The sequence below is a fragment of the Euprymna scolopes genome, chromosome 3 (assembly GCF_053919585.1).
Source record: "Euprymna scolopes isolate OS-2025 chromosome 3, ASM5391958v1, whole genome shotgun sequence".
NCBI lineage: Eukaryota > Metazoa > Mollusca > Cephalopoda > Sepiida > Sepiolidae > Euprymna > Euprymna scolopes.
This window is the reverse complement of record NC_136484.1, coordinates 91,629,075-91,652,098: the sequence shown is the minus strand read 5'-3', so window position 1 is coordinate 91,652,098 and position 23,024 is coordinate 91,629,075. Positions and strand designations below refer to the sequence as shown.

At 33.2% G+C, this 23,024-nt stretch overlaps 1 protein-coding gene across 1 annotated transcript in view; it reads left to right on the top strand.

The window, feature by feature from the left end:
* LOC145257577 (uncharacterized) overlaps positions 1–22,822 on the top strand; it is a 140,304-nt gene extending 117,482 nt beyond the window's left edge. The window contains exons 7-13 of the mRNA XM_080115671.1: positions 547–607; positions 2,857–3,002; positions 6,294–6,345; positions 11,838–11,917; positions 17,685–17,760; positions 19,781–19,845; positions 22,576–22,822. Coding sequence (XP_079971797.1) covers positions 547–607; positions 2,857–3,002; positions 6,294–6,345; positions 11,838–11,917; positions 17,685–17,760; positions 19,781–19,845; positions 22,576–22,661 — 566 coding nt within the window. The 3' untranslated portion in view covers positions 22,662–22,822. The remainder of the gene's footprint in view (positions 1–546; positions 608–2,856; positions 3,003–6,293; positions 6,346–11,837; positions 11,918–17,684; positions 17,761–19,780; positions 19,846–22,575) is intronic.
* The last annotated feature ends 202 nt before the right edge of the window (positions 22,823–23,024 follow it).

Sequence of the window (23,024 nt, the reverse complement as noted above, 5' to 3'; positions counted from 1 at the left end):
CGTTTTGTGGCTGTTTAACTCATGTATGGCAATATAAAGGAGACTTGTTGGTTTTCAAAAGTTTTATATCAGGAAACGTTATTCACGGGAGGAGAAATCCATCTTATTCTTATTACTTCTTTATTTTTTTTATACTAAGGTGTGGCAGACATCAAGTGATATTCGTTTGAATTCTCCCTACTTTTTCAAACGCATGTCACCTCTACCGACGAGAAACTCCATTCTGTGCCCCGGACACGTAACATCATTTCTATAAAATATCATTCGAGACCTGCATTTCTTGTCTTGGGTAGTAACTCTTGACTCCCTTCTGTTTCAATTACGCAAGCTGTACTGAGTCTATTTCCTTTTGCCGTGTTAACCTATCATGTACTTATGTAGCCTTTACTGAAATTAATACTAGTTAACATAATTTCTACTTACTGGTGTTCGAATATGTAACAAAACATTTATTTCTTTTCTTTTTAACTAGCTAAAACGTAAGGTTATAAAAATAACATTTTAGTCCTCAGGTTTCAACGTGATCTTTCTTTTTCTATTTTTCAGCATGTGAGGTTGAAAATTGCCTGAACAGTGACAGAAGAATCCCTTATGGGAGTTCTTGTTAGTAAGTACTAAATACACACTGCTAATGTAATCAAAAAACTTTAACCTATGTCTGACTTGTTTACCAAGTTTTAGCTGTTAATGTCCCACAACACTTGTTTTATTGCCGGTCAATGAGAAGCATTGAACTGATACGAAATTGTCAATAATTCTAACACACTCTTCTTTTGGCACGGTCCTGATTTGGGCTGCGATAACCCTCTTAAGTATGAGGAGTGTATGGGATATTTGGTAAGAGCCAAGCCTATTCAGAAAGATAACTCGTTCTGATGAAACAACCACTAAGGTGTCCCGCACGTAATTAAATGTGAATCTTTTCGTTATTATTGAATAGGCCTGTTATAGATTGGAGTTTATTCTAATTATATCATTTAGTAAGTACTAAATATCTTTTATTGTTTTATATAATGTACAATATTTTTATTTTATAATTTTCAACTGTAAATAAATTGGTTAAATGTACTTTGTACATAACATTTTGTTCTAATGGTGGATACTTTTGGAATATATGCTTAATACACGAGCTGTGAAACAAAATAACGTCTAATCTAATTAACTTAAAATTTAATAAACATTGTTAATGCGAAACAACGTTTGAAAAATATTTATGCATTTGTTATCTATCTATCTATATATATATATATATATATATATATATATATATATAAATTCGTATTCCTGTCTGTTTACTTGTTTGTTTGTTTGTTCACAAGTTGATTAATATATACACAAATCCATTAATTTATCATATTATTCATTCTTATATACACTATGATTATTGCAAAATATAAGATTGAAGAGGTGACGTCAATATTACATTAAGGAAAATCGACTTTATTAAACAGCGGTGTATCAGTTATTGTTTATAGTGAGAGAATTATTTTAAGTGTTCTATTTAAGTTTATTATTTAAATTTTATTTATATTGATAACATATTTAATTTGATTTATTTTTACCGACATCGATTTTTTTATGAATCGGTTTGAGTTATTTCCCTTGGGCACGGAGGTTGTTCTTTTTGTTTTTGTTTTCTTTTTCGGCAGATATTAAAACTAAAATTTTTGAAGCATTATTTTTGGAATTAGTTTAAATAAAATCATTTCCGTGATTTCGCAATTAACGTTGTGAATTTTTATTTTAAAATAAACAAACAATTCCATTCAACTAGGATTCTTTATTTAAAAGAAAAACAAACTTCCATTTACGTTTTTTTTTTTCGCAGTTTTTTTTTTTCTTCACATTTTTTTTTTTTTTGACATCGTAACTATTTTTTTTTCTTTTAATAACGCAATAAGTCATAACTCATTTTTATAACATAAACATTCGGCTGACACAAATGTTACTTTGGTATTTTTAAAACTGAATTATTTACAGTTTGTTTTCGTTGCAACAGACCGAAAGACAAATCTAGACTGAGATCTAGACTAAAAGAAATTCGCTTAAATATTGAATATATTTTATGACTATATAGAATATAGTCATAAAAAAGAACCTCAATATACGGAGAATAGTTCTCTTCGTATCCCTTCTGCCGAAATATCTGGTGGAGAGTTTGTCACGTACTTCTTTTTTCGGGGGAGGGGGTTACATTTTCGTGTTTTCATTCGTCCTTTTATTTTTGTTGAGGTAACGATGGAGTAGACATAATAATGAAAAACTGCTCAATATTCTTAGTATAGCAGGTGTGGCCAAACCGAACTTCATGTCAACCCTGGCAACGCTGGGTGTCCATGCTAGTATATATATATATATATATATATATATATATATATATATATATATATATATATATATATATTTCTTTTCGTCACGCGACAAAAAAAATGCCGAACGAAACATTTTCAAATGTTGGAGTGGGGGGAGTGAATAAAATAACACATCATACCCACTGTCTGGAATTAATTCGAAAGAATTCCTCAACTCTATTTCCATAATGAAACATTTTCTTTATTTTTCCTTTCTTCTTTCTATACACTTTCTAGTTTTAGACATTTTATTTTCTTTCATATTTTTTGTTTTTGAATCCACCGATCGAAACTTTATATTTAATGAATAAAAGTGTGAGCACTGACGAGGCATAATTTATTACGTCATTTTCTATGAAAGGTCTACACTCGTTTAATTTTGCCAACGAACCGAAACAATGCCGGTTCACCTGCGTGGTTCTATGATATCATGCCGCATATTATTAAAAACCGTTTGTTTAGAATTAAATGCTCATTATTCAATTAATGTACACTTTATTTTTAGCAATCATTTGATGTGCCTTGGGAGGGGACCAGTCGCTCCAAATGCGGCCGGTTGTTCCTCAGCAGATGCTGTCAGAGATAAAATGATTGAAAGAAAACTTCATATTTCAAACCCTAACGGAACGTGGATTCTGAAGAAAAATTGTCGTAAGGAACCTTTTCCTTTATGTGGTTTTAATGTTTGTGATGAGGACTGATAATTGTTGCTCCCCATTGGGTAGATTAAGACCCCCTAAAAACACGAAGTTAGGCCGGGTATTATGCTGATATTGTCTTTTAAGCATTAATTGGATTCAGGACAGCGGTGAGTAATCTATTTGAAGGGATGAATTTATTGTGTTTTTGTAAAACAGACATATATTTTATTGCTTGAGAAAAGTGACAAGAGATGTCAGATTGAAGTTAGAATGAAATCATACATTCGTTCTTAGCCTGATGAACCAGGGCTCAGGATGTCTGGCTTTCTGAGTGTGAGAGGTCAAAGCGTTTACCTTCTGAATAAATTTGAGTTCTGATCACAGATTCGCAAACCTTGCAGAGGTGCACACACTCAAAGGATTCAGGAATTCCCCGAGTGACGTGTTGAATCCTTATTGGTCAAGCGGATTTCCCCAACCAACCCTTTCCCTTGGAATATAAGCGAATGCCCGAGCTGAAATTGTCAGATTGAAGCCGAATCTCGAGAGAAACACACGCACCCAAGAAGCGCCACTCTTCCCCCTCTCCATTACGGTCGTCGTCGTGGAGAACGAAGAATATGATTTGGGGTTCTTTTCTCGTGTAATTGAACTGAACAATTGTACATATGTAAAACACCAGTAATTTTTGGGAATTAACTTTTAGTAGACTAGAATCCCTGAATTTGTTTTCTTTTTGATTTGCATGAGAAGCTAATTGATTTTCAGCGGAAATCGACACGAAGCCTGCGACGCTGAAGAATCCTGTTAAGTACTCCTGGAAGAAGACGATCATCTGCCATTGCAATTTCAACAGGGTCAGATGCCACATCTTCTGACCAAAGGCGGGAGGCTTACAATTACACGCTTTCGTTCCATCAGCCGTGTAATTCGCAATCATATTCTTCGTACGCCTGAATCGAGGATTAACCCACGTGATGGGGGGAGGGTTACTATACACAGATTCGAAAAAGTTGTCAAAAACAAATAAATGAAAGGTAAGGTAAGTTGTGTTTCTACCTAACTGGATAATTGTTTAGTGTTTTTATGTAATGTAAAATGTTTAATCAGCTCGAAAAACAGAAATGGTTGCAGACTCTGTTGAATACGTTAAGTTTGGGAAAGTAAGTTGAAAGCTAAAAACTATACAATACAGTGTCAAAAACCCGCCGAATATGTTACCATGACATAGGCTGACATAATCGGTGGGTTTGTAACAGTATTTTGTATAGTTTTTTAGTTTTAACTCACTTTCTCAAACTTAAAGTAATCAACAGTGTCCGCCACCATTTGTATCTTTCAAATACACCGATAAACAGTTTTTCGAGCCGACTAAACGTTACATTAAATGAAAAGGGTTTGTATTATTAAACACAGATACAAAGAAGTTGTCAAACAATAAATATATAACAAATAAATGTTATCAAAGGCAAGAAAAGTAAATGTTCTACCTAACTGGATAAGATTGTATTGTTTTTATGTAATGTATAATGTTTAATCGGTTCAAAAACATGCAGTGTTTATCGGTATATTTGAAAAATACAAATGGCGGCAGATTGTATCAGACACATTAAGTTTGGGGAAATTTTGGGAAAATGAGTTTAAACTAAAAAACTATACAAAATACTGTTAGGAACTCACTCAATATATGTTACTGTGACGTAGGCTGACATATAATCAGTGGTTTTAAACTTTTGCTCGATACAGGTGACGACTTTTAAGAGTCCCTTTTAGTGATTACCTGGTTTGAGGATATTTGTACAACTAAATAACAAATCTGCTCCAAAAATCCGGTATTATTTTACTTTAAGGCCCGTCTCATGTTCGTATATAACGAAATATTTATTGTAGATTTCGGTGTACTAAAAACGAATCTGCAAACCGTTTCCATAGCAAAAAGAAAGTTTTCATGATATGAAGAAATTACTTTTTCGAAAAGTAGGTGATCAATTTTCAATCTAAATTTAACTTAGAATGAGCACCCACTTTCTGACCACCTGAGAGAGGGGCATTTTTCTGTGTGTTTCTTGGCTAAAAAGTTTTTTGTTTGATTTCTTTTGCATGGTTATAACCCCTGAACTCTGGGACTATTTTCCATTTCACCGCCGTAGCCTTCGTTTATGCTACGCGCAAGCATAAGCGAAAACTGTTTAGCCAATAAACATGGGAAAAGTCCCACCCTCTCTCAGCTGGCTAGAAAGTGGGTGCTAAATTTTTTTATTATATACGAAAATGGAATATTTTATCAAAAATCCGGGAGAAAATAGTTTTCAAAAAACAGCAAATGAATTCGATAGAAAAAAATGGATGCTATTTTAAAAATTTCTGTGTGTTTCTTGTGCAAAAAAGTTTTTTGTTTGATTTCTTTTGCATTTTGCAATTTAAACAGGTAATTTTAAAAGATTTTCCAAGGGTAAAAAGAAAGTCCCCCCTCCCCCCCAAAAAAAATCGTGGCCACAAAGTGGGTGATCATTTTACGTTAAATTATTATGGAAAAGTGATCCTCCATTTTTTTAAACTAATATTTCTTCATATCTTGGAAACTACTCGTTTGCCTTAATTATAAACGTTATTTTCGTTTTCAGCGACCCCGAAAACCTATTCGAGTAGTAATTTTAAAGGAATTTTCGAGGGTGGAGTAATTCTTCATGTGTGTGTGTGTGTGTGTGTGTGTGTGTGTTGGAGGAGGTCGTGGTACCTGCTCTCTTTTCAAAAAAACATCATGCCAGGGATTGCATTCTCTTTCGGGGTGAGGAGTAGTGTAGTATCTGTTCTCTTGTCATGATAATATTTTCATCGGCATTACCCTATCCTTTTATCGGGTCATGTATCATCTTTTTGTGGTGTGATACAGTATGTATTCGTTCCTCCTACAACCATCCTTTCATGGTTATCTTTTCTGTTTAGTGGTGGTGGTGGGTAGTGTATTATCTGTATCATTTTATCATATCATCCTCACAAGCATTAACTCCTCCTCTGGGGGAGGTGTTCGCCAAGTTATTATCTTTCCAGTTATTATCTCCCACTTTTAAGGTCAGTCTAACATATGTTCGTTCACGATTGTATCTTTTCGGGTAAGCAAAAAAATATGCGACCGGAATAAGCATATATTTGCTAGTAATATATATATATATATATATATATATGTGTGTGTGTGTGTGTGTGTGTGTGTGTGTGTGTGTGTGTGTGTGTGTGTGTGTGTGTGTGTGTGTGTGTAAATATATATATATGCATATACATTTAATATTTTTATTTTATCCAGATTGTGTGAACAGTTGTCCTGGAGAGGTTTTTCATCTATTGCTTTCGTGCAGGTAAGCTTGTGCAAATAAAACATAAAACCGTCTTGATTCAAAAAAAAAAATTTTCAAAACTGAATTAAAAAGCTTTTACTTAACCATCTATTATTCTAGTTGGATCACAAACACTAACATTTTAATTTCATTCGAAAATTCATAAACTGTAATATATGTGAAGAAATTCTTTTTGTATAACTAAAAATTCATTTTAATTCCATATTATTGTTATGGATAATATAGAAGCACTAAACATTTTAGCTCGTTAAAAATGAGTTATAGCCTGTTCACTTAGAATGACTGATTTATGCCAAATTGATATATATATATATATATATATATATATATATATATATATATATATATATGTATATATATATATATATATGTATATATATATATATATATATATATATATCTGGCTTTTGTTGTCGGGTTCGAATCTATCGACCGGTGTTAAACCTGTACTGATGATTCCTGAAAGGTTGAAAAACTAGTGTCTGTAGGTATTTAATAATTATTATAGTAAATAATTATGTCAGCTTTTTTTAAGAAACTCGTTTCTTATCGTTGAGCACTTTCAATTGAAAAAAAGTCGGTCAATTTAGCTCACATACTCAGATAATGATATAATGATTAGATGACTTTGACAGACGTTAAAAAATTAAAATAAATGTTTAAATTTAAACGGTATTTCTCGCGGTTAACGATGGCCGAATGGATTATATGCTTGCTAATGAAGCCGGAGATGGTTTCGGTTGCACTGATGATTCTCGAAAGGATGAAACACTAGTTTATGTAGGTATTTAATAATTATTATAATAAATAAATAATTATATATATATATATATATATATATATATATATAACCTCTGGAGGAAGTAATCGTAAATCTGGTTAAATTTGCGTTCATTTTTGCATCAAATACTAATTCCGTATCAATCCCTTACTTTGCATCGAACGAATATTATAATATTTAATTTGCTGCATTTTTTTATAATAAACGTCCACACAAACTTTCAGCCAGATTGGACCAGTAGTTTCCGATAAAAAGTGAAATGGACAAACAAAAACAGACAGACTAAGATAAATATGATATAGCAAGCGTTATTTTGCTACCAAACTTTCTCCACTTGAACATATCTGATATTTTTTAAAAAGTCTGCTACGTTATTGGACACTGAAATAACTTTAGAGAAACTCGAGTTGATTGATCATTGATTAAGGCTGATTTGTCGCCGTCATTTGTATTGTCTAGTAGCGGATGTTAGTCGACTTTTTTCAAGTACGATCCAATTTCAAGATTAATGAAATGAATACGTACAGAGTATTTTAAAGAGCCACGCTACTAATGAGAAGATAACTTTCGCAACAGGAAGTAGTTCTGCTAGTTATGCGCAGTGCGAACATGCGTTCTTGACCCCCTTTTGTGTAACCTGTCTGAATATTGTTAGAGTTGGACTGTATATAATACAAAACAAATGTTATTGTGGAATACCTTGCGGAATAGTGAATAGCTATCTGTGTGAGTTAATTGGTTCGGTTGTTTTGTTTTACGGCATATCAACCCTTTTCCGGTTATTTAATGCCAAATCCAATTATTTTGAAAATAGTATTCTTGTTGCATCCAGTTATTTTGTAGAAGGTTTTTTATTCTTCAAACTCTTCGTATCTTCAATCGCTAGTTTATAGTGTTTGGTTTGGTTTGGTTTGGTTTGGTTGTTTTATAGTGGATTTTATCGTTTTTTGTTCCCTGCTCTGCAGAACATGAATGAGTTTTGAAATGGGATAGGAAAAGGGTTACTGTATTAATGTCTCATACATGTTGAGTTAGGAAACCAGTCGGTAAGTGGCGGAGATAGAAAGAGAAATGCGAACATAAATTTTTTTTTTTTTTTTTTATTACATTTTCACCCCAAACAAGGCACATTGCCACTTTGGTGGAGGGGGCTACTATCAGGGGAAACATCTACTGGGGTACTATGTAGGGATTAGGGCAGCGAGATGTTGGTTCACGTTGCACTTGAACTTATGCATGTCAGTACAGTTGGGGAAGCAGTGACCCGGAATGGAATTCCAAAGTCTAGCAGTTCTGGGGAAGAAACTACTGGAGTAGAAGGATCTTTTACATCTAGGGATCTCTACAGTGTGGGGGTGGGATTTTGCAGCTTGTCGGGTCTGTCGAGGGTGTTCACGTCGTGGGGGCACAAGTGCTTGCAGTTCTTCAGAGCATTCACCATTATAGTACTTGTAGAACAGTCAGAGGGATGCAACGTTTCGACGATGGGACAGAGGCTGGAGTTTTGATGCCAGTTTAGGGCCTATCAGATTTGCGACTCTCTTTTGAACCCTGTCAAGGAGCGAGAGACTAGTAGCCGATGCACCGGCCCAAATATGACAGCAATACTCCATCAATATCAAGGAATCGATCCATTTTATGCAAATGTCACGAATAGATTCTCCTAAAGTAAGTAATAAGAGTTTTCTTTTTACTACAACCCGCATTTTGTTTGTTTGGAAGAGGTAGGGTATTTGAGGCGGAAATCTTCTACAACAGTTCTCAAAATTAGTTCATTATATTGTGTTTGGTTTTCTACTTATACAACATATAAGTATAATACATAAAGTATAACTCGAATCAAAGCAGCACGCATCCTAAGCGGGTTGAACCGGCTTCCTCCGCAGAAGGACATGTCATGGACATATCAAATTCACGTGGTCCTTAGTCGCTTGTCTATGCCAACGTTCGGTTTTGTAGGGAGATGTCGACGTTCTCCTACATACAGCATCTGGTCTTTCAATACGGTCAGCCATCTAGTACTGATCAGGCTCAACAATGCTTACCTTCTGTGATTTAATGAAAACCAGGATGTTAACGTGATTGTTCCGTTTTCACATAAGTTTAGTTCTTCACAGAGAACTTGAATATTTACTAGACACTATCCTCGATCGCCTAAGGTCTCTCTGTGCAAGTGTTTGTCAGGGTAACCTGGCATGAGGATATTTTCCCGTAGAAGTAAACCCTGACTAAATGTTTAAAATCACACAGTGTTTGCAGCCAAAGTAAGATCTCTTTGCTAACCTACATTGGCTTTTATGAGGAATGGTGTACCTCAAGCAACTGCACTAAACTGGATACTCCACCAGACTAGATGAATTCTTGTCCTGGAATCTAGTAAGATCAAGGGACTACAAGAAAGACATACTATAACATACTTAAATGTTCAGTTGGGGAGAGGAAAATTATTTTCTCACCTTCTTAACTAACTCAGTTTTTGAGATATAAAGGTCTTTAATGGAATATTCGATTATCTATGTATCTCATTTAGAGATCAAGTGTTAGTCCCTAGGAAGGGACTCTCTTGATTTCTGAGGCCTTCAACTGATGTAAAATGAACATTCAAGCACGAAAAATATTTTTATCTTTTGAACACACTCGAGTAACGTGCTTGTTTTATCTTTTGAGGTTTCTTCTTGATAAGTTAGATTATTTGAAGTATTCGTTTGCATATTTCGTTTGCATATTTCGTTTGCATATGGACGTTAGGATTGAACACTCATGTCATGGAATAAGTTTCATTCGTTGCAGAAAACACCTTTCCACCAAATAGTCTTCACTGCTTGCATAGAGACAGTCCGTCTGAATGTGGTGCGTAAAAATGAATAAATAAAACGTATACCAGAATGCTTCTATAATATCTCGAAAAGACGCCATGACCCCGGACAAATCATTGCATGTATGTTTGCCTCGTATTTTCGCGGTTGTAAGAAGAGCTGGCTGTCCGTATGTCACACTGAATGCCGTCATTGAGAGGGAGAAACCTGTCAAAAGCTGATATGCTGTCGACACTGGAGTTCGAAATTTGTCAACGCTTCACCTAAACCTTGCCGGGTAACTAAACACAACTATTTCATGTAATATGATAAAAGATGAAAATAATCTAAATATATACTATGCTGTTCGTTTTATTAATAAATTATTTCCTCATTCAATATATTCGATCATTATTGAAATTGATTATTCTCTTATGTCTCTTAAATCTTTAAACTCGTTTAGATCAATCCTATTCTTTTGACATTTTCATAAATGAAAAGGATGTTAAACAAACGTTAAACGACGTTTCGCACATGGGTTGGCACATACGTTTTACGACAAACATGTGCACCCGTGGGTTATCGCTGGTGAGCCATCGAGAAACAATTCAATTAAATAAAAGTATTTTATACATACGTGCAACCTGCATTCTTTTTTGCGTTGTCTCCAGTTTGTGTGTGGCGTTGCATTGTTTATTGGCTATTAATCTGTTAACTCGAGACGAATAAAATTCATGCATTGCAGCACAAGTAGACTTCTTTGTGGTTTAAAAGGTTTTATTGCAGAGAGATCAAATTAATTCCTTATAAATCGAAGGATAAAATTAATTAATTCCTATTCATATTTCTTATTTAGCTTTAAAACTGGTCTACAAACGGACAGGTCTCATGAAAGTTTCTTATAGATGCCTATGTTGCCGGTACGTCTTAGTCAGCTGTTTCCTCACCGCAAACTGCTTGGAAATTCCGACTCGAACACGTGACACAAATTCTCGCTAACAATTGAACACCTGTTTTTAGCGTATTTCGTCTAGGGCACGAGGTCTCCAAACAGTCTGCAGTCTAAATCCGACCCGTCAAAGTCTTTAATCTAGCTAGCCTAGCTGTTATAGAAAACGTAAAATATCCAAGAAAATGTTTTAAAAAAATACTTATGAAAATAGTGCGGTATTTTTTCTTCGTGTTCAAGAAATGATTAAAAATGAGGCATTGGAGAACCAGTTTCACTACAATCAAAGTTAACGAGAAAAACAGTACAAAACACTTTCAGGTCATTTTTGCTTGCGTAGCTCAAAAAGACCAGGAAATATTCTGTGCTCTTCCATTTGAAACTTTGAAGACCCCTGGTCTCGATTGCTCACCTCTGAAACTTCGCGATCCTGGATATGACCTTAAACTATATCCAGTGGTGAGGCCCCAGCTTGCAGGCTTTGGGAAGTGTGGAGCCACCCTTTAATTGCCATTGCTCTCAGATCCACTCTGACCCAGAGTGGTATTACCTGTTATGGTCCCAACTATGGGTTAAATAGAAATAGACTTGAAAACAACAAATATTCTATTAAAAAATTTTCTCCAAAATCTTTGGATTCGGCATTAAATAACCTGAAAAGGGTTGATATACCGTAAAACAAAAACAACCAAACAATCATCTGAAACGTCGCCTTAATCACAACAGGTACACTGGATTCGTCTCCGTTCACCTCCAGGTTGTCCTGATATGTACTTAATGGCGTTCTCTCGAAATTCATACTATTTAGCATAATCTCTACCTACTGGCGTAAGGTCCAACATTCTGCGTTTGAAATGTGTTTGGATACCCATTGTATTGCATTTTCTATTCATAACTGAAATACGTTCTGCCCTTTAGAACGTATTTATCTAAATCGCCATTGTCTTTTTTGTTATTTTTTTTCCAGACGAATCCAAGAATTGATAGCCTGTTACGAAAAAGTCGGATGTTCAATAAAGAAATTCAAAAGAAAATTATCACATTGTTGTAAGTCGTTTTTTCATCATTTTGTATTCGATTCACTTCAACCGTTATTAGTTTCACCCTTTTCATACGAGATGCATTCGATCAATAATGTTAATTTGGAAAAGAAACCATATCTATTCCAACCGAGATAAGTTTTGGCTTTATTTTTTCAATCTTTATTGTTTAAAGTGCATATTTCTCATCGAAAGTCAAACGTCTGTGTTGCTTTGCAATTGCGTTATTAGCCATTTGTTTGCAGTGCACTTTATTACATTTTTTATACTATATTGACCTTTGACACAACTTAACCTATTTCTAAACATTTTTAACTCAAATAAGTTTTGCAAAAAAGTAGCCCCGCTAATCATGCATGGCGTATGAATATGTAACTAATTTAAACTGATTAAAACTTGTTTCTGATTGCACATCAGACATTTTGCTCTAAATGTCACAGTATTCACTTTTCAGACACCAAATCGTTTATGTTAAATTTTTTTTTTTAACTGGAAGAATCTGATTTGCCAACATTTTAAATAGACGAAAAGCAATCTTTCTGCGAGATTATAAGCATTTTGCTATGAACAAATGTAGAGTGTATGTAAAGTGCATTGTTGGAAAAATTCTGAAAAATTTATTTTTTTTAAATAACCTTATTTATTGCAATCCATCAATGTTATTTTTGTATCTGTTTATGTATTGAAGCACCCTTTTTTACATATGGATATCGCTCCTGACAAGACATTAATCCATCTGATGTAATGAGTTAAAATATTACTTCATAGCCAAAAACTAGTCGACGAATAAGTGTTTGATACATAGATTCCGACGCAGAAAACAATAATTATCGCCCCTTTGTCAGAAACAACTGCTCGAGGAATGCGAAGATTAAAAGACAATAATTGTCGCGAGAATTACGAGGCTGTAAACTCCAAGTTCACTTTCTATTCCCAAGAATCTGAGAAGACTTCTGCAAAAGTTGCACATTTCCTCTGCAGCACCATTGCTTGAGAAGTGCAGGACGACTAAGCAATGACGGGATGAACAAAAAAAAAGACTAGTTTTACACTAGGGAATTTCCTATTCGACTAGTTGAACAATCATGGTTTGAGAGTCTAGTCTACCCTATTATTTAATCCATGGTTGCAGGTATGGTATATGGATTTGCACCTTTTCCAAAGGTATTAATAGAAATGGCCTAGTTACACCAGCAGGACTCACATCTGCATAATGAGCTCACAATCAGCTTCACGACACACCACTTTTATATTGCCAAATGATTGTTTTCTATAATAACGATATAGCTACCTCTCAAACTATGCAGGGACGATGTAGATTTTTTTTTTTCATAAAATTATCCCAAACATTGGTGAACTATTCTATTTTTACAAATTTCAAGTTTTTATATAATAACTAGCAGAACCTGGTGCAAGTATGCCTCCCGCCCCACTCGTAAAAAAAAAAACAATCAAACTACAGTTGTTCGTGGGAGCCACTGCCGGACCAGTAAAATAGCAAGCACTGGCGCCCGTGGCCAAAATGAATGTAGTGTGCGAAGTAACAGCATGATTATTTATAAAGACATTCTTACCATGTGATTTGATTATGTGCTGTTATTATTTTGTGCTTTTACCTAATGTGTCAACATGTTGTCTAGAAGAAAAGAAATAACCAAAACACACTGCGACGGACCTTAACAATGATTCCCGTGGCCTTTAAATTTTCCCGTTTAACTTTGTCGTAATTTTTCTTTCAATTATCATCGAGTGCAAGCTACATTTTAAAGAAATTTAAAGTAGTATTTTAAATCACTGTAATAGCCGGGGGATCAATTTGTATTAGGTCTATGTATGTATGAGCCAGTTACGGTCGGTGTCATCACAGAATCTGTGGAATGTGTTGAATTCATCTTGGTGACAACTTGTAGTAATGGTAGGGCGAAATATTTAAAGAGAAAAATAGAAGATGTTGCGATTGTGATGTTGTTGCTCGTAGGATGCAATGTAATATCACGCTTTTGTCCCATGTAACACTACATCCGTCAGCCTCTTTACACAGATTGCTCAGAGTCTTGTAACATTCTAACCTTACCAGTGAAATCTTCCCCTGGTGCCCTTCTAGCATAGACACTGAACTTTATTTGGTTCACGCACGATCAAGGTCGTTGTAACCCTAACTCATTCTCCTGTGCTAAAATTTATACTAGCAAACCTACACGCCTATTATCCGAAAAAAAAAACTATGAAGATTATTTTAAAAGATTTTTATACAATGTTTTTTTGTTTTGTTTGTTGTTTTTTTTGCAAAATTACATCAAGCAATGGGAAATGAATATCGCAAAGGATAGCTTATGCTTTATTAATGTTTGCCAAGACACGTTTAGAAATTGATGTTTTTTTTTTTTACATATAAAGAGTTAAATTGAGGTTTTTAGATATTAAGTCAATATTTCAAAATATTCCAAGGCGTATTCATTGAGAAAAGTGCGGACTGGCATTGAACTAAGTGTCACACATATTCGTAATAAAAAAAATTCGTAAAATAAAAGAAAGTTTAATTACTAAATAAATTTGCTCAACCAAAGAAAAATATTACCTTTTAAATCTTGTTTGGGCTGTAAGCAATTGCATTTGCACAAAGATTGTCCATATAAAATGAAAAAGTGCTTTCATAGCGATAGCATGTAACACAATAGAAAAAAACTGCAGAGTTAAAAACAAAGCAATAAAAGCTTTATTAAAATGCTAAAAGTGATAAGCTGAAAATATTAGGAAATTCGCTAAAAATATTGAACAAAAACATTAAGTTCCAACGTTATTCTAACTTAGATCTGCCAATAATAAATCTCCAGAAGCGGTAAAAGTGAAAAACTAACTTTGATGAAAACGTGAAAAAAAAGAGTTAAGATTACTTTAAAAGTAAATAATTGAAATTAATAATGTTTCTATTGAACAACTGAAGCAATCTCATGGACACGGATTAGATGGAATATTTTCAATTATGGAATGTGTCCATAAACTCTTTCTGTCAAAATATTGAAACTTTAATTGCCGAAGCAGATTTACACTAGGGAAACGAGTTAAACACTACAAAAACAAAAACACATCCCTAAGCAAGTTAAAAAAAAAATTTAAACAAGTGAAGTATGCATGGTCCCCCGTAAATGCATTTGCCCCCTCCCCATTTAGCCCCAAAAGTCTCCAGGGGACTTCAAAACGGGTGAAAATGAACAAACGGTGTAGTTTTAGTTCTTAACATATGGAAACTTGAGTTCTGCATCATGCAAAAAAAAAAAAAGAAAGAAAGAAATGACCACCAATTGCTCCCCCCTCCCATTTTGCCCCAAAAGTCCCCAAGGCCTAAACATTCAGTTCAGCACCATGCAAAACTGCTAAACAGACATACACAGAAAATTATGGACAAATATGGTAAAATAATCCCAAAAATGGAGTGTTTTTATTAGCCCTAAAAAAGCCCCTGGGACACACCCAAGAGTTATTGCAAAGTATAGACTAACAAAATTATATACAAATCAGTTAGTTACAACTTTTCAGAGTTTTGTAAAAATGCAAGGTATCATTTTTTTTTTTTTTAATAAGCACAAAAGTGTCAATTTTAGCCATTTCAACTCAAAAGGATCCCCTAGGGGTGTAACCGGAATTTTCCCGGAAAACCCGCTTTGTTACATTTTTTGCTCGTATCATGTTTAATGTTTGTGCAAAATTTCCAAAAATTCCAAGGCGTATTTATTGAGAAAAGTGCGGAGAGACGAACAGACGAACGGAGGAAGGTGATTTTACAGGTTCACCCTCTTTTTGTCGGGGTAACCAATTATTTTGCATTTCAAGTTGCTAAAGACAAATGAAAGTTCATTTGAGAAGTTTTCATTCTTAAAGAAAAGATTTAGAAAAAAAATATATGAAAATGTTTTGCTTCATTATGGATCTGATCATTGTTGTTTATTGTTGTTTATTGTTGTTATTGTTGTTTATTGTTGTTATTGTTGTTTATTGTTGGCGTTGGAATTTGGAAACGTGCTTCAATTCCTATTATCTTGTAAAATAAAATGTTTTACTTCAGTCGAAGTTTTCAGAAATCAGGGCAACACTTCTTGATTTCTTTAGGTAACACATATTCGAATATTCTATAAGTTCTCCTTTAGCTGCGATGTTCCTCGTATAAGCCAAACAAGCATAATGTTCCTATTTGTTTTTCCTCCCCACGAGGGAAGTTAGACACCAAAGTCGTTTTTTAATGTGGATAATGTTATATAGATGTTTATGTATGTTATTTTGAATATTTGGTCAGGTTTTACTAATAGGGGGAAGTATCCTCATATCAGATTGTCACCCACAAAAAACTGCATAGAAAGGCCGAAAACACTCAAGGATTACGTCTAGTATGTCATTCAAATTCTCCTTATTAATATATACTAGCAGGATGTGCCGAAATTCCACGGAATAAGAAATATATTTAACCAACAAATGTTTTGATAAAGCTAATATTTTTTTGAATAGAAACCTCGAATAATACACAACAGATATTCTTAACATTTCCATGAAAATAGTGTTTATTGTATTTTAAATATAGAAGTGACCCAAATAACATAAATTAAGAAGTAATAATAAATACCCAGAAAGTAATATTGTGCTACATAGTTCAATACAAATAATAAAATTACATTGTAAGATACAATCTTAAATTTACTCTTTCAATCTAGCATCTCTTTACAATGTTCTTTTTTGCTCTGTTTCTTTCGAACGTTTTCTTTTTTATGTAATGTGTCACTGGCTTTTTTTTCTTCGGAGAGAACGTTGCATGTCGAAATTAGTACGAGTTCCTTTCTCACATCATAACAACAATGGTCATATATTATTATGATGATATTCAAATATTATTATGATGATATTCGAAAACGAGGCTAAATCAAAAGGAGGTCATTCTCATATTCTTGCATATAGTTGCCAGGATGGCCTTTTTAAAGCCAAATTCCGCAGATTTAGACGTTTTTTTTAAAGGAGTTTGGCTTTAAAAAATCGTATTTAGTCTTTTTCAGAGCGTAACGTAATGACTAAGTAATAAACAAGTGTAATCTATATATCTATAAAAGATGTGTGTGAGGACAATTCTCAACCTATATACTCAATGAATTGTTGATCTACAGACTTAAAATTTGGTATATAGGGTATTCAGACACCTGGAAAACTTATTAATCGGGTTTCATCTAGAAAAAAGGGCTTCGAAAGGGTCAAAATTGAAAACTGGTACTTGGAGATCAACCGATTTTTATCTGTTTGTCAACTGTTTCACGATTGCGCATGCGTGAATCGTTCACATTATGTTGAGAATAATTAAGTTTGAAAACACTTTAAAGAACGTGACAAGCTAGCCTAATAGTTATCATACTATACTAACTGTCTTTAGGTTTTGATTTTGATCTCACCTCGAGTATTTTTTACTTACAAGAAGTGAACTGTTTAGAAAAAACGTAATACTTGCATGAACATGTCTCAAGTTTCTTCCCGTTTTATTTATTTATTCATTCATTTTTTTATTATTTTTTTTTTTTTTTAGGAATTTAACGTTACATTTAATACCGGGCAACGCTGGGTACATTTTCTAGTATTACGTAGATGTTGACGGTTATGTAAGACTGTAAATTAATGCGATTATTTAATTTCAGATAAGCTATACGAGATCAGTATGTGCGATCTATTATTCGCCCGAATATTTGTATGTTTCATTTCTATGTCTTTCCTATTGAAAGTTACTTCTAATTTTATATCTTCAGCTTGTGACTACCTTTGTAAATCGGAGATGGCTGCTGTGAATGCCCTTAAATATGGAACAAAAGAAGAAATATGCGAGTAAGTCTTCATTTTGTAAACTTTCTTTCATTTAAATCTAAATTAAGCTAAAAAGACAATTGTAGATAAACCTGTATGCTTGGCTTTTGACGTTATTCGAATACATGTGTTTTTTTGGACTATTGGTAATCTCTATATAAATAAAATGAACTCATTTTTTCCCCTCCGACTTTGACATTTATAGGACTGCACCTGTATACATTTGGTGCAGCCGTATCATTCACAAACTGAATCGCGACATCTGTCGTATGTTATAGGCTTATTAGCTGTCCAGTATCTTGCTGATCAGAGTTTCCTATATTCTGTCTGGTGAGAGTCCACTGTAAAAATCGGTTACATTTAATGGAAGTAGTAAAGTATACTCTCTCTAACAAATTCATCCTACCACCGCCACTCACTTACACCGTTCCAGAACGTTCACAGGAGACATTTAAAACCGACCACCGGTTAGAATTTATCTAAAAACTGGTCTGGACTTACGTTGAAACGAACCACGGTTACTTTGCCATTGATTAGCATAAAAACATAAACACAATTTATAAAGCATTTATTATAATAAAATTAGATTAAAACAGAACACAATCCGTTACCTGGAATTGAATTCGCAATTAAATTACTTCGATTTCGTTATAACCCGCATGGTTAGAGTTTAATGAAAACCTGGATTTACATTTACGTGAAAAGCACCAACTTACTTTCACAAACACAACTTCCGTTTTGCTCTTTCCTTTCGTTCTTTTATTTTCTTTCTTTCTTCGTAAGGACATGTTTTCGTTGCCATAGTAACAACTTTTTATCGACATTTTTTAATGTTTCACTGTTTATGAATATTGAAATAAAATACATTACTACACATTAATAATATCTCACTTTTAATCAGTTTTATCGACTTTTTAAAACTTTTTTTACTCTTTTTAAATGACAACGTTAATGTTTATGAATATTGAAATAAAATACATAACTACACATTAATAATATCTCACTTTTAATCACTTAATCTTAGAAATACGATTTAAAATATAGCGCGGATCATCAGTGAGCACCCATTTTCTTACTATTAAATGTTTAGTAATTATTTTTCTTTTAATATTCATAAACAGTAAAAACGTCCGCATTTAAAAATAAAATGCTATTAAAAAAATAACATTAAGTAAACGTAAGTATTATTTCAATATTCAATAAGATATTATTAATAATTGTGTAGTAATGTCTTTTATTTCAATATTCAATTTTCAGATTAATTTCAATATTTCATATATATAATATTTCAATATAAGAAAAGAAAAAGTCGATAACATTGACACATAAACAGTAAAAAAACAGGCATTAATAAATGTTTAGTAATGTATTTTATTTCGATATTCATAAACATTAACGTTGTCATTTAAAAAGAGTAAGAACAGTTTTAAGATGTCGATAACAGTGATTAAAAGTGATTAAAAGTGATTAAAAGTGAGATCTTATTAATGTGTAGTAATGTATTTTATTTCAATATTCATAAATAGTGAAACAATGTCGATAAAATGTCGATAAAAAGTTGTTGATTGTTTTTTTTTGCAACCAGAAAAAGAAGTCGACAATGGGAACATTATGAACAGTCTCATGAAGACACTTCTGGTACTTTATTCTTTTGTTTTGATTTACTCAAAACCGCACACACCTCGCAACATCCGAGCAACGCCGGGTTCCCCTGCTAGTTGGAAATAAAATTAAATGTCTGATGGAAATGGCACGTTTAACAAAGCGAATCATTTGAAGAATATGTTATTTATACTGCTGTCTATCTGTCTATTTATTTATATATACATACATACATACATACATACATACATATATGTGTGTGTGTGTGTGTGTGTGTGTGTGTGTTTAAACTATATATATATATATATATATATATATATATATATATATATATATACACACACACACAGACAGACTGACTGAGTTTATAAAAAGAAGCGATATTTGATTTATTCATGTGTTGGTATTTTTTTTTTTTTTTTTTTTTTTTTTTTTTAAGGAAAAATTTGAGATACGAAAATTGTAAAAAAACATATGGTTGTATGCCGAGAATCACTAACCTATGTAAGTATTTTATTGTGCGATTTATTGTCTTTGACAGCCGTATTGTTGACCGGGAATTTAAAAAAAAAAAACTCAACATCATTTGTATTCTTACTTTTTAAATATATATTTTTCACTAACCTTCACGAAGATGAAATGCGAAAACTCCTGTGTAACTTAATTGCTATATATATTTTCAAAACTTACTTTCTCTCTCTTTATCAATCGATCTATCATTATATATATATATATATATATATATATATATATATATATAGATAGAGAGAGAGAGTGAGAGAGAGAGACAAACAGACAGACAGACAGATTAAAAAATTGTGAAACCTTGTGTCACCTTTGAGATCATGTGAGATTGCTTGAATCAGAGAAGTGTAGTTTGCCAACCCAGTTAAATATTTAAAATATGAGGAAAAAATCGAAAATGTATTTCCGTATTTTGACCTATGCAGCTATCTGAACGCTCACTAAACAAGCAAGTTTTTTTGCAGACGTTTTTGTGTATTCTTGTGTGTGTGTGTTTGTGTGTGAAGCGTAAAATATTTTTTACAATTATTTTTTCAGTTTTTTTAACGAAAAAGTAGATTGCAAATGGAGGAAACAGATCGATAAATTTTATAATTTTTATTTATTTAATTATTATTCTATATTCATTTATGGGAGGAGTCCGTAGGGTTATGGATTATTTCGGGGGGGGGGGACTAAGACTGCAAATGAAGAACGGAGGTTGATAAATTTGAATTAATTATAGGAAGAAGATAGGTGATTTTTTTTATCAGAAACCTGCGAAAAGGTTTGTTTTTTTTAATATTTGTCTACAGAATTTACCGTTTGCATGTCTAAGCAAAGTCTTAAAATTGTTATCAAAACTCAGGAATCTTCGTTAAATTCTTGTATTTTACACACGTAACTGCGTATTGTAAAGAAAAATCGCATTAATACCACTATGTTTAGGGTTTTGCACGCGTTTAACACGTAATCATGTTCGCATACATTACATCATTACGGGCGTTCACACTAAAGTTGTAAATTACTAAACATTAAGAAAAACTCGACAGTAAATTGCAAACGCATCAAGACTAACCCCGTCCTGCTGACGGTGTAACGAATCAAATCGATTGTGTTCTCGAAAAAAGAGAAAAAAATGGAACAAGAACCCCATCTTACACACACACACCAATTTGACTGAAATAATAGATGAACTATTCAATGAATTAAAAAGTAAAATTAAGTCTTGTTATGCAAAGCACTTCGTGTTGTTTAATAATGTTTGCCTAAATGAGAATATACTGTATAAATGCACACGCGCGAGCGCACGGTCATGCGCACGTGCGCGCGCACACACACACGCACACACATAGTTTATTATTATGTTGAATGGGATGAATCTGTACATTCAGGATTAAATAAGAATATTAAACATCTGGGGTTAATTAACTTGGAGAGGGTCATACCCTAGATTCCACCCTTCCAAATTTAATCACCCCAGATATCTAATATTCATCTTCAACTTCGAATGTGTTCATTCCTCCCATGCAACATTTTAATTGTTGCAACAACTTTCAAATATCTAATCATAGAATGTTTATACGAGGGGGTATTCCAAAAGTAATATCTCTAATTTTTTATTCCGCACGGATGAATTAAAGAGGATTGCAAATTGTATTAGTGGTTGAACTTATGTATTCATGACCTGAACATTTCATGTTTCTGTTACCGATATTGACAGTGTGAGACTCTAACAAAACAACCCCTGTCGTGGACGTGCTTCAGAAGCAGAGATGCGTGATTGAGAATAGTGGTTAGTATGTAGAAAATAAATTCTAGAGTACAAAAGATCACTCATTTTAATTCCACCATTCCCGTCTTCATAGCTCTTCAACTTTTAAAGTTTTAAAAATATAGGAGGCTTTACTTTTGGAACGACCCCCGTATGACAAAGCGAGCTTTCGGGCGTACATGCACAGCCATCTTCAGAAGTGGTAAAAGTGCATTGAGAATGGTGGTGCTTGTGTACAAAAATAAATTCCGGAGCACAAACGGTTGCTTGTTTTAATGGAACCATTCCCGTCTTCGTAACACTTCAACTTTTTGAGTTAACAAAGAATGTACACTTTACTTCAGACTGTTTAATCTAGCATAAGACATGAAGGTACATATTCAGATCAACAAAAGAATTTTCGACTACTTCCAACTTCTTCTTACAAAACTTTTCGTTACATATTATTATGTGATATGATTCCAGAGTGCAAAGGTTATATTTCTTGGACTTAGTTTGTATATAAGCACAAATTATTTAGATCATTTGAAGTCAAATTCTGTCTTACTATGTAATTCTTAAACTCATTGAGCAAGATTTGTTAGCGTCTTTTAGACTCAATATTAAACAGAATATATGGTGCCTGGATATATTCTTAAAGTGGGCCTAACATATATTCTAGTTTTATTTCTTTCAAAACACTGCACTCATACACTATATTACAGATTAGACAATTCCCTTCCAAAGGTTATTCATTACTGTTTCTACGTTTGTAGACCATATTTTGATAAATAAAATCAAAAGGCAATAAAACAAAATAAAATGAGGGCAAAAAAAAACGGCCGGGTCTGTACAGCTCGTAATTCATGAAATTTGATTATTAATAAATGTAATATTTTCATTTAAATTCTGAATGCAGAATTTGCTAAGAACTGAACCCATTTTCATGAAATATATATTCTCATTCTCTTTTACAGGTTCTGGGAAATCTGGTCAGCATTTATCAATATGGCCGTTGATAGCAATTCTGATGCTGTATATAAGGACGGAAAGCATATTCTAATTTTAAATATTTTGTTTGGGTAAAACTTTCGTGAAAATTCCAGTTGTAATTAAAATAAATAAATTGATTTATTCTGTATGTATTTTTCCTCTGTCTTGCCATTATATGACCAATAGACTTGTATAAGGCTGGCAATAGGCCGAAGGTATATAAAATGCACAAATGAGTTGTTAAGTACATGTGTCGTTTCATTATTTTATATCATTGTGTCAAATTTTCTGTTGGACGAAGATCGGAAACTAATTTACATAATATCAATAGCAGTGTTACTTTTATTAACAAGCTATTAACACTGGTTGGAGTGTGCATATAATTTCTGTGCATATGTGTTAACGTGAATATACATTTTACGTGTGTTTACAC